The sequence below is a fragment of the Nilaparvata lugens genome, chromosome 8, assembly GCF_014356525.2.
Source record: "Nilaparvata lugens isolate BPH chromosome 8, ASM1435652v1, whole genome shotgun sequence".
NCBI classification, from domain to species: domain Eukaryota; kingdom Metazoa; phylum Arthropoda; class Insecta; order Hemiptera; family Delphacidae; genus Nilaparvata; species Nilaparvata lugens.
The window spans coordinates 23,580,526-23,594,259 of NC_052511.1; the positions used below are offsets into that span (position 1 = coordinate 23,580,526).

Genomic DNA, 13,734 nt, shown 5'->3' on the forward strand with positions numbered 1-13,734 from the left:
TTGTGGTTATTAGTTAGTATTGTTAGTTTAAATTCATATTTTGCCTTCTCTAGTGTATTTTATTTGCTGGTAGTTACATGCTGGCCATATAGACCCTTAAACAGACTTCATAAAGACTACAGAGTTTTTATGAAGATCTTTATAGAGGTCATTCATTGAATGAACCAACTTGAAATTGCCACAATCCTTTATTCGTTAGAAGACTTCTGAGAAACTGGTATCGGTTTGTAGCACCTCTATATTTGAATAACTCTAGTAAAAACTGAAATGAATTAATATTAATTTATTAGTAGTTGTGACAATGAGAAGTCCTTCTACTCGATGTGTATGCACCACATCACATTCACTGCAACACAGAAAATCGTCTTGTTCTATAAAACTTTGAAGTATGGACAATTAAAGGATATTCTAATATAGAGTCTATACATAAATGGATGGAATCTGTAATAAATCTTCATAAATGCTGCAATTGTCGACATGTAATAATACGATAATCGAAGGCTAAGTGAAAGATATTTTCAAAGGTTGGCTTCATGCACTTGCATTAATAATTCGTAATTCGTTGCTGCTTGTCTAGAGACACCTGTGTGCCATTCAATTGTTTTGTGGGTGGAAGGGAGAGGGGTGATGGGTACAAAACAGAAAAGTACGATTACTGCGTCATTAGACAATGAATCAAAATTGAATTGAATGATGTGTACCATTGTATGGTACCATAGTGTGGAGAATGTAGTGAAGAAGGCATAGAATGTTTTGAGAGGTTTATAAAGAAGAATAATTTGTAAATTAGGTAGGATTGAGAAAATAATATTTTATAGATGAGAAACAATATTGGGAGGGGATAGTTGTGTTTGGAGTAGATTAGGTTTGAGGAGGTAAATGGGACCGCAGAAAATCATCTATGAAAGCAAACTATATCTACAAATGAGACTTTTTCTTCTAAGTGTCATAAAAAGAAAATTGAGACAAAGAAGTAATGAGAAAGGAAAAAGAAGGCGATAGTGGAATAAAATTAATCTCAATTATTGTAATTTGTGAATAGAAAACTATTCTATTGATTAATTTAATCCAAAATGAAATTACACATGAAAAATAATATCAAATAATTTTCAGTGATTTCTAGTGTTGTAAATAGTTTCCAATTGAGTACTATTTGATCAATTTTTAGAAACTTGAGGAGGCTTATTCGTTCTACACATTGGATACCATATTCATTTATTGTATTATATGAAGTACTACAGTATATAATCAATAGATCTAATATTAATTAAATAATGCTAAATCGTTTTGGGTATTTTAAAGTGATGATTGCCAGGAACATTCACTGGTTGTGCTTATGTCAGTCTCACGCTAGTTGCAAATTGTAGATCCTACAACTTGTCGTTCGTCTTCACTTCGATTGAAATTACTTAAAAAAATTGTTCCAAGCTTTGGATATACCTGTAAAAACAGTTATAATGTATACATTTGAATTTATTCATATATTATCTTGAAGCAATAAATTGTATTTGTTTGAAAACTTAGCTTTTGTAACCTAATGACACTCACATAAGTTAATACACTTTGTGCTTCCACAGTATACTTACCAGTACTTCCATAGTGAGGTCCACGTTGTAATGGCAGTAGATAAAGATGGGAGAACAGCGTTGCCGAGTTTCTGTCTTTATAAATTATATTTATACAATGTTAAAAACGGATTTGGCAACGTTTCGAAGCTATAGAAAGATAGCGCAATCTGTTTTGTCGAATGATAGACAAGGATAATAACACCAATGCTAATCAAATACTGCCATTATAACGTTGATCACACTATAGTAAAGTATGTAGAATAATAATTCACAAAATTAATGCTTCAACACTGTAACATGTTTGTTATTTAACCATAATGCATAGACTAACACCTAGTTTTGTATTTTATTTAAAGCCGAATGAACAGAAAGTGGATGCTAAGGACAAAGAGGTAAGGCATTTATAAAAAGAGAGATCATTTTGAGTGCGTTTTGTGTTCTTTGACATGTTTGTCGATTTTGATTGGATAATTTGGATTTGTTCGTTACTTTTTTGGCTGGTAGTTTGCATTATTGGAATGTTCTCTGAATTAATTGTTCTCGTTTTCTAATATCTAATGTTTCTGATGGTTTTTCTCAAAAATACTGTACATTCTTTCTTGTTCTATAACAAAAATTATAACCTTTTTTGTATCTTTGTACTCTATAATATGTGGTGTAGAACATATAAATGTAATCGAATTCATAATCAATTAATATTATTGTAATCAATCAATATTAGATGATGAATTTTTATCTCAAATTGGATTCTTATCTGAAATATGTTGAAGAATAGTGGAATCCAATGTATAATAGAATGTGGCTATATTATACAGTATGATGAAAATTTCTGAGATGATACATTTTTAAAGCATTGCAGTTTTTTTCTGGGACTTGTATTTGAAAAGGGTGGCTTTAAAAGTTCTCATTCCAAATGAATCTTTAGTGCGTTTCACTTGGAAACTGTTGGCATTCCTTCTATAGTAGTTTCAATGCTTCCCATTCAACTGAAGCCGAAAATTCGAAGTGAATCGTAATTTAGGTGGCTCTACAACATTGTCTCTCTAATAACCCTTGTGGTCCACAATGTGATTCACAAATTATGCTTTTGAAATGTGATTTCAACTTAATCATGGGGCTTTCTAATGTGAAATGTATGTCCTGATGAAGTCATAGTGATCCAGTATTTGCGCCAATGTTTATTCTAATCACCCACACCTTCTCCAATCAAAACAACATTCGATATTGATTATATTCAACATCCAACATTGATTACATGGGCGGTCGGCGGTGTATTTATTTGAAATTCAAATTAGATTCTGTTTAAAATATTTTGATGAGCAGAACACTCGTGGAAGGTCTGTGCATGTTTAATTAACGAACAACATGCATGTTCTTGGTTTATATCTGCGTAATGATAATGTATTATTAGTGTATTTATAAGTTACAACTCTGTGTGTGATTGTATGTTATATAGTATGAGCTATAGTACAAGAAACATTTATGATTGTATTCAAGCTTGCATCAGTATCTTCAATTTGTATGCATGTTTCTGTTATTAATCGTGCTCAATTTGTAAGTGTGTCGTAGTTTTGTATTTTTCCCATGTTATTTGTAGTCAAGCGTGTTTCTAAATTATGTTGATCAAGCTTCTTCGATTTTTGCTTTTCAAATGTTCTCGTCAATAATTTGTACCTTAATGATGTGTCTTGAACAATTATAATTAACTTATTTGATTTGTATGGATTTCAAGTGAGTTCTTTATTGAGAAGAATATTCCTCTATCATACATAGTTCTTGTACCTTTAATTTTACGGAAAGTTCTCTGAGCATTTTCTCGAAGAAATTTAATTTTTTGAGTTAATTTAAATTCAAATTTACTATTCAAATTATTACTTTTTTAATATTTTCTGTTCAGAGTTTGTAGACAAATCATTGTATAACTGTGCATTCCCTTGTTTTACAACAGTAAACTATAAATATTTACTAGGACTAGGATTCCAGTTTCTATTTGAAATATTTCTGAATAACTTATATCTTGATTGGGAACTTTAAAGCTATCTCCTTTCTTACAATTTGTTAACGTTCACCTGTTATCCTTCTCACTTCATTTTTTTCTTCATTCCTGCCTCCTCTCCTATTTTCTTCCGTCTCCTTTTCTCATTTAACTTTTAATCCTTCACCTTTTTATTTTCTTCTCTGCTTTTCTGACTGTTATCTTACTTTTCCTTTCTCTGACATCCATTATTATATATTTTTTTTCATTTACACATACACAAAATCAAAACAATGAAACAATGGGTGAGAAACAACAGAATTTATCTATAACTATTTCTCTTCCGAATTTTGGTAGTTGATGAGCTAGTCTGAATGAGGTTGTGGTACCAATTCTGACAATTGTGACAATATATGTCACCGTCCAAATATATTCTTCTTCTTTTTTTTTTCTTCTTCTTCTTCTTTTCTCCTCCGTCTTGTTCTCCTCCACATCCTTCCACTTTTACTCTTCATGGTATTCTTCATTATTTTATCTTCGTTTCTCCCACTCCATCTTCTTGTTCATTCTACCATTTTTTCTCTTTCCTCATTCTTTTTTTTATCATGATTATACTCTTCAGTTTTTACTCATCATCCTCTTCTTCACCTCTCTTCCTCCTCCTCATCTGTATCAGATACTTGATGTTTCTTGTTCTACGCAGCATCCAAATCATCGCCACCTCTTCACAAAATAATTTTGACCAATTCTATTGTTAAGTCTGGCGGTGACATGCATTCCGAAATGGGACGTCCGTTATTTTATAGTTTGTGGCGAAATATAGGACACTCAGTGAGTAGAGAGATAGTAAGAGGCTGATTATTTTCAAGTTTTCTTTCTCTATTACTATTATCTCGGTGCTGATCAGTTGTAAAAATCTGGGAATCATAGTGAGGTGGCAGTTTAGTGGCCCAGTTCTAAAGGCGACTTTACACGCAACAATAAACCTAGAAGACTGCCTTGAGGCACCCGGCGGACTCAAGGAAAATCTCAACGTGTATATTGAAAATTCTCGACAGATTTCCACTTATATGAATGATATAAGATATGTCTTTACACTCACCTCCTCATCTAGCTCACTTAATCTGTTTAGTAGATTTCATCCAGTATCTACTACTTTTTCTATTTCTGTAATCTTTTTTTCCATTCTTTTCCATTTTTTCATTTTCCATTTTCCATTTTTTTCCATTCAGCAATCCTAGATTGCTGATTCTACTGCAGTCAGCTCTCTGTTTTCCATTTTCCATTTTCCATTTTTCCATTTTTTCCATTTTTCCATTTTTTTCCATTCAGCAATCCTAGATTGCTGATTCTACTGCAGTCAGCTCTCTGTTTTGGGGTGTGTGCTCCAATCGGGTGACCGGCCCTTGCTACCAACTAGATAAAAGAGGAATCTTTGTCTATTTTTATTAGACATCTTCAGAAGGCGTCTTATTGTTATTAGATTCAAGTTTCTTGATCTAATGAAAACTAAAAATTCATATTTACCTGATCAAGTAGCTGAAATAATAATTAAACTTTAAAATCTGAATAGATAAATATATAAAGTGTATTGAATAAATATTTATATAATATCAGTAGGCCTGCAACTGACTCGCTGATTCTGTGTAGGCTACAACGCTTATGTTGAAGAACTATGTCCAACTACCTATTGGAGACACCAGATTCTACCCGCGAAGACCCATCCTCTCTTATGTCGAAACCATTTAGTACCAAAAAGTATTGGTGCAATTTTCGTCTGCAACTATTCCAGTCAATTTCGAGCTGAAAAGTTGGGAGGAAAATGTTGCTGTGGAGTGGCTTCCACAATCATTATTCAATTAGGCTCAATCAATTAAATTAGGCATCGTTCCTATTACGATAAATCCATGAAACAAAGTGTGATACTAATCTTTCATTTTATGTATGAAAAAACATATTATATGATCGACGGTGATGAATATATTATGTACATGAGTTTTTTATAATAGTAGTTCTGTGAACAGTAGACCTCACGCAGTATTCTCATCCACAAGTACCTGATTGAAACTATAGACCTTATGGAAATACATCAATAGACTGGCTTCTCCACACATCTGTGTAATCACTTGTCAGCTGATTTATGATGAATAATTCTATAGTCTGATTTCTACTCTAATATTGGCGTATGAAGGAGGCTCCTTTTTCCTTTTATATTATCCTTGAAATGCAAAATTTCCAAAAACCTTGTATATACGTCGACGCGCAATTAAAAAAGGAACATACCTGTCAAATTTCATGAAAATCTATTACCGCGTTTCGCCGTAAATGCGCAACATATAAACATTTAAACATTAAGGGAAATGCCAAACCGTCGACTTGAATCTTAGACCTCACTTCGCTCGGTCAATTAATTTGCTGTAACGGGGTTTAAGTGGCGGCTTAGAGAGACTGTAGCATAAGCATAGCTGACCGTTAGTAGGCTAGAAGGGTCGGCTGGCTCCTGGCCGTGACCAACATAGGCTCAAGTTCAAGTCAAATGAAAGGGAATCTTGTTGCCATAGAGCGTTCTATGCCAATGTATCTCTTATCTACAGACAATAGTTCAGTTCTATCATAGAGAAAAGATATCATAATATTATAGACAAAAGATATCATAATCTTATGCTTCTCTATGGTTATTTTCTCTTGAAATAGTTTTAGAATAGGCTATTTTTAGAGCTGTATTCTCTCATAGATCACTCAAAGAACATAAGCGCATAGTGCTCTCCTAGATAGGTGTAGACGTAATATATCAGTAATTTTCCTATAATCTGGAATCCACCTCCAGAAGCTATCAAGATTTTCTTCAAATACTTGATCTAAGGTTTAGTTGGGTTCACTTATCAACTGAACCAGGTTTTACGCTAGTCTTTCGCTTGTTCTGAAATCATATTAGAAAAATTAATTCATTATGAGTCGCAATTGCAATAAAATATTGAAATATGTCATAAACACGTTTTGTAAATTCAAGTACGTAGATTTTACCCGTGTATATAATACTAAATTTATTAATTTCAATCAGGTTTATCCTTTTCTATTCCTAAATCCTTTGATATTAAAAATTCACATTAGATAACACTTGAAATAATAAAAATGCTTGAAAATTACGAAAAACAATATAAAAACATGAAGTACCCTTTTATTAGAAACAATTTAAACAACTAGTTTCGACCTTTGGCCTTTAACTTGAAAATGTAATTTTCATTTACTTGAAAATTGCCAAAGTAGGCCAGTTGTTTGAAATATTTGAAATAAAAGGGTACTTTATGCTTTTATTTTGTTTGTAATAATTATTTTCAAAAAGTAGTCCATATACAACTGAAGTGATTCTATAAAAATGCTTCTCTATTAGCTTGTCTTGCACTAATTAAATAACTTGATGATACTCAAGGTGAGTAACCAATTCTATGGATTTGACGATGTTTCCTTGTAGTCAAATTCATGATTCAACTGTAGCTACTTGAAATCCTACTTTGATATTTAACTTGAAATAGCAAACTAAAATATACTCGCACGAATTTCCCAACTACAGTGTAATTACTCTGAAAGTGAATTGAAGGGCACGTTTTCCCAGCCTTGTGCTCTTCAAACAAAGCAATGCAATGCAACTCAAATAGTTCTCATCACTTCACTATTCCTATTATCTCAGCTCTCACCGCACCTCCTGTTCGTCCTCCTTCTCCTACTCCTCCTTCTCTTCCTCCTCCTCCTCCCTTCCCATACCTCCCCTCTTCCTCCTACACCTCCTCTTTCTCGTGTCTTCTCCTTTTTCAAATGCGAAAGGAAGTTCTTTTGAAGAGCGCAATTGTGTGAATTTTCTGTGAATAATGTCTTAGCGGGTGGCCATTGGTAGTGCTGTGGTGTGGGGGGGGGGAGTGAAGGGGATATCATTAAATATGGGTTTTCGACCTTCCTGTGTGTGATTAAGAATCTTATTTTCTTCTTCTTCATCATCATCATCAGCTTCCATTCATTCAACTATTTGCCATTCTCCTTTGTTTCAGAATTTATTTAACTTTGTGTTGTGACAGTGTCGTCGTAAGGCAAGCAAAACAAAAGTTATTATGAACACTATTATGTAGTGAAATTATTATAATTTCAAGTCTTTTCGTCTCTGTTTCGTAATGAAGCTGCTGCCTTATGATGTGTTCTTCTTCTTCTGTGTTCTTCTTGATGTGATTCTTCTTCTTCTTCTTCCTTTTCCTCTCTTCTTCTTCTTCTTCTTCTTCTTCTTCTTCTTCTCCTCTTTATTTATTTAACCTGTTGTTATTGTTCCTCTTTACTAATGATCGTTACTGAAGTTTTTCCCTCGTTATTTGAACATTTCCTCAGTAACAGATGAATATTTTTCATGGTATTGCCATTCCATTTACGCAATATGCAAATGACATAGAGCAATGTGACCAACCTCTATCATTCTACGAAACTCTAAAATCTGTTTAAAAAATGTCAGCTGTTCCATGCCTTGAAAATTTTCGGACACTTTTCCTCATTTTACTTTCCTTGCCCTATTACCATAGGTAAGGAAAGTATTGCTTTCCGAAAAAAATTAAGGTACCCCAATTTCTAAATTTCTATACGTTTCAAGGTCCCCTGAGTCCAAAAAAGTGGTTTTTGTGTATTGGTCTGTGTGTATGTGTGTGTGTGTGTGTGTGTGTGTGTGTGTGTGTGTGTGTGTGTGTGTGTGTGTATGTGCGTCTATGTACTCGATATCTCATCTCCCAATGAACGGAATGACTTGAAATTTGGTACTTAAGGTCCTTACACTATAAGTATCCGACACGAACAATTTCGATCTGATGCAATTCAAAATGGCGGCTGAAATGGCGAAAATGTTGTCAAAAACAGGGTTTAAATAGTCCTTTTAAATAAAAACACCTAAAATAGTCATTGATAAGCTCTATCAACTGCCACAAGTCTCATATCTGTAAAAATTCCAGGAGCTCCGCCCCATCTATGCAAAGTTTGATTTTAGATTCCCAATTGTCAGGCTTCAGATACAATTTAAACAAAAAATTCCAAATGGAAAAGATTGAGCATGAAAATCTCTACAATTAATGCTCAGTAACATTTTCACCTAAAATTTAAAATAAGCTCGAAATTCGAGAAAATGTTTTTATTTCAATTGCAAACTGTTGGCAACTGTTGATTCTATTAAATCATTCACTATGAAGAGATAGCAGACCTCGTGTGTCTCCAGCGTTATTGTCCTGTCACCAGCTGGTTTGGAGCTTTGAATAGTAGACTTGAGATGCACGGGAACACTAGCGTCAGGTGATAAATTTTCATAACGGCAAGGAAAGTTGTGTGAGTGCGCCACACCAGATTTTTTCCATTTCCCACTAGCCTAGTCATAAAATTCCCAGTCTACAAAATATTTTTACTAGAAAATATGCAATTTAGAAAAATTCAATTAATTGTGAATAAAAATGAAATATTACTCTTCATTGCCACCTTTAAAAAATATCGTATCAATTTGGAAGTTTCAAACAAGATGAAAACACATAAATGACACACACTCATATGTGAGAAATGTTCCATATTTCTCTTACCGCGATCTCATTCAGAAAAAAATGTAAGTACGAGGAAAATATACACCATAGTTATTTATTCTTGTCGAGGTTCAATTTTGAGCACACTACTGGAGTGAGACAATCAGCATAGGTTGAGTAGGAAGCTTCATTGTTATATATATATACAAGGATTGCTGATAGTTGAAAGTAAACCTTACTACAACTGCGAGTTATGTATGTACAGTAAATGGTACATACTGTTAGGTATTACACCTACAAGTTTTGTACAATAGAATATGGTATACAGTATGTACGGTCAAATAGACTGTCCCATGCAAAGAGTAAAAAGAGCAAGATCTCTGTAAAAGGCGAAATATGTCACAGTCCACTACAGAATTCACTGAAAAATGACAAATTGCTTCTGCTTTTCACAAAGAGCTCAGCTGCCTTCGTTCCACCTGTGCGCTGCGCACTAAATGGAACGAGTACACTTTTCTGTCAGTTTGAGTCTTTTTGTCTTTTCACGAGTTTTTTTCAGGTGATTACTGGTGTTAGTAAGTGATGATTATTCGGATGATTTGATGTGCAGTTATGTTGTGATCTGTTATCAAATTATTGCTGACAGCCGACAGTTTTAGTCAATCATACTTGGGAAATACTTGGTGGAACTCGGAAAATGCTCAGTTCAACGAAACGAAAACTATATGAAACTATAAAAACGAAAACGATTATGATTTAGTTCATCTATGGTTCAACCAAAAAATAAGTCCTACTTCTCACTCCTTATTGTTCCTTACTCCGTGGTTCAAAGTTCAACTATGAAACTCTAAGAACACTCAGATCTAAGAACTATAAAACACTCAGATGTGCAATTTTCAGAAGTCAGATAGATGATTCAATGTATTGTGTACAGTTACACAGAAAATATTGAGCTGTACTTTAGGCAAAAAAAGTCAATGTATATTATTGGATTATTATTATTATCATGAAATACTCAGTTTTACTTCGAAAGTTCCTAGCTGTGCCACAGCAGTCAAATATAATATAATTCAATTATTGTTATTGATTATACAGTAGCACAAATATTCAGTTATACCATCGTCGAATATTACGGAAATTCAATTATTTATTGTCTTTGGTTATATTGGGAAAATGCTAAGCTGCACAGACCAATTGAACTTGTATTGAGGTATTGTCTTTGATGAGATTCACAATTCAAATCAATAAAATTAGAAATTTCTCGGCCATTTAATTGTCAAATAATTGAATAGTCAATGTATTGTCAGTTACATCCATAAATATTCAACTGGACCAGTCGAATAGTACTTGCCTTTGATTACAGTCACAAATGCATCAAATCAACATTATTAATTACAAATAAGTAAATGAGTTTTATTGACTAGCAGTCTATTGTTCGGAACTTCAACTTGAAATTTACCTACTTAATTAACAACTACTGTAGATCTTTCGTCTGGAGAGCCATTTTCTTTTCAAAGATTGCATAAATAAAATTGGTGTATTCTACTCAATTTTATACTTGGAAATACTCATTCCTATCGTGGTCAAAAAGGTCGTAAATTGTATGTCACACTCTAAAAATACTCAGATTCAACTTAGACAATAGAAGTTACGTTCAATGTATTTTCTTTAATGTCATTCTATAGTTACCTAAAGCAAAACAAATGTGTAAATCTGCCATCTTGAATAATTGTATTTTTATAGATCTTTCTACTATCCGTTCAGTGAACATGGGATTTCTTCAGCAGGAAAAGTGAGTTGCATTTCTAGCAGTTTACTAATCAACCTTGACATCTTCTCTATAATGAGACTCTGTCAGTATTACTTATAAATAACATCAATGTTTTCCATTCATCCAATGCCGACGGTTTAAAACGAATCATACTTTAACTTTGGCATCAGTGATCAGTACTCTCACTTTTTACAGGTACACTTATTTCTTAGTTGGAATTAAATAGAATTTCGTAAAATTGTCAAATACACTTATCGATTGGAAGGAAATTAGAATCTTATTTCTGCTTTTATACTATTACCAATCTCCAGTGAGCTTTAAGTCTTTTCATTCACACTGTTCAAGACGTTATTTAATATCCTCCTCATTAAGCCTCCTCCTTAAGCGCGCCTCTCCACTAGGAAATACTAAAATGAAGTGCATCTAACGGGTGATTCTCATAGAACATAATCTTATGAACTTATGTCATTGTGCGAAATATCAATGTGAAGGCTATGTAGTTGGTGATGATCGTTGACGCTGAAAATTAGGTGTTTTTCACAATACATGGAGCATTGTTGTCAGGTGTACCTGGGAATCTATATGAGATAGAGCGCTCTACCTGATCTCAGATTGTAGAGCACAAAAATACACCTAGAGGGATTTTGAATTATACATCCAAATGGTAACAATCGGAAGATATTGTTGATCAAAAACTAAAATTCATCAAAATTTATTTTTTTCTTCAAATCTTTGCTTTGAAAATTGGTTATAACATATTACTGAAAATTTGACAGGATAGGAATAGGTGATAGCTTTGCAACTTGTTTCAGGTATAGAGGTATGCAAATAAAATTTTAAATAGGTATAAAATAAGAGATCAATGAGGATCAATCTTGAACAACCTAGGAAGTAATAATCGTTGAGTAGCTGTACTTAGATTTTGTACTGTATCATGAAAGCGTATGTTGGTAATTAGACCTTCTAACTCTGAATACATCAATCACTTATCTTTTTAGAAATTTCCTAGGAATTCGTTGTGATGGTAACTGTAGGCTACCTTTTTTATGAGGGTACCAGCAGAGCAGCAGGTTATGCGTAAAGGAAGAAATAAGGTCAAAATTATGTTAATGTATATTCAATTTATGTGTAGGATACCGGTAGGAACTGAAAACATTGTTCTTGAAAAAAATTGAAGATTATTTTATTTAAAATAATTAGCAATTCATTATAGTTTTTAATATGAAAATTATAGTTGATTTATAAATATAGATTAGAAATAAATCTTTGCTAATGGATATCAAATTCAAAAACCTCGAATCAACCACTGCTAAAAGTTTTGATTGATACAGACTAGATCGTAGCCCACGGTCACACATTATAGTAGACATTTCTATTAATATCCCAGTTTCTATTACAATGGATTCTACTTATAGTCCAGTCAATATAGACATAAAAAAGGGGGTGTGCTTGCAATTTATATTGTAGTTCTGATTTTTTAATATATTATTTGGGTACATAGAGAAGTCCAGAACCAATTTCTTCATGCAAAATTTCCCTGTGCTAGATACAGAGTGGCCCAAAAACCTCGTATTTCGGCTCATTTTCCAGTTTTCAGCTATTTCTGCCAAATCTCGTAATCGGACAGAACAATTTAGAAATTGGCCATTTTAGTGTATTGGAATATGGGCTTAAGTACACTCAAGAATAAATTTTCCATTTTTCGACCAATTTTGACTTATGATGCATGATTTGGACCGCCTTGACGAGCTGAGAAGAATGAAGTGTGGTACGATGAGATCTGAGCATTGTGTCAAAAGTTATAAGTGTTTGAAATTTTGATACTTGGAGGTGTCCTTAATTAAGCGCGCCTCTCCACTAGGAAATACTGAAATGAAGTGCATCTAACGGGTGATTCTCATAGAACATAATCTCATGAACTTATGTCATTGTGCGAAATATCAATGTGAGGAGAATGTAGTTGGTGATGATGGTTGAAGCTGAAAATTTGGTGTTTTTCACAATACAAGGAACATTGTTGGCAGGTGTACCTGGAAATCTATATGAGACAGAGCGCTCTATCTGATCTCAGATTGTAGAGCACAATTGTAATACGCCCAGAGGGATTTTGAATCATACATCTGAATGGTAACAATCGGAAGATATTGTTGATCAAAATCTAAAATTCATCAAAAATTGATTTTCTCTTCAAATTTCACTCATTTTTGAAAAATCATAACTCAGTACTCATTGGAGATAGAGAGTTCCAAATGATCCCATTTTATTCAGAATTTCATATTTTAGAGAAAAGGCGAGAGCAAATTTTTCTGTCCGATTACGAGATTTGGCAGAAATAGCTGAAAACTGGAAAATGAGCCGAACATACGAGGCTTTTGGCCATTCTGTATCTAGCACAAGGAAATTTTGCATGAAGAAATTGGTTCTGGACTTCTCTTATGTACCCAAATAATATATTAAAAAATCATAACTACAATATAAATTGCAAGCACACCCCCTTTTTTATGTCTATATTGACTGGATTATTTCTATTTCTCGAAGATACATTGAAAGTTGTTCAATTAACCAGAAAATACAATAAACCTCTCGTAATCGACCAAGGAAGTAACCGCTAATACATTCAAAAAATTTGAATATTCTTTCTCACTCACACCATACAAATCAAACCCTTGCCCATACTTTATCCAATTTTCTCAGCTACTTTCCCATTTATTTCGTAATAAAGCACTTAACGAATCGTTTGGATGAAAAATCCTCATTTTCCGTCTGAAGCTAGACAGTTTTAATTAAACAGAAAAGTGAGGACTTGATGGAGGGGATATTGTTGCATGGGGAGGACAAGAAGATGAAATCCTTGTAATTTTTAAAAGTAGCCTGTTACAAATGACAGGG

The 13,734-nt window shown here is 33.3% G+C and overlaps 1 protein-coding gene across 5 annotated transcripts in view; it reads left to right on the top strand.

The window, feature by feature from the left end:
- LOC111046846 overlaps positions 1-13,734 on the top strand; it is a 133,024-nt gene that overhangs the window by 76,493 nt on the left and 42,797 nt on the right. For 4 of the 5 annotated variants that reach the window (XM_039434301.1, XM_039434302.1, XM_039434304.1 and 1 more), the window contains exon 3: positions 1,925-1,960. The exons of the other annotated variant lie outside the window; for it this stretch is intronic. In XM_039434301.1, coding sequence (XP_039290235.1) covers positions 1,925-1,960 — 36 coding nt within the window. The remainder of the gene's footprint in view (positions 1-1,924; positions 1,961-13,734) is intronic. 5 annotated transcript variants of the gene reach the window in all.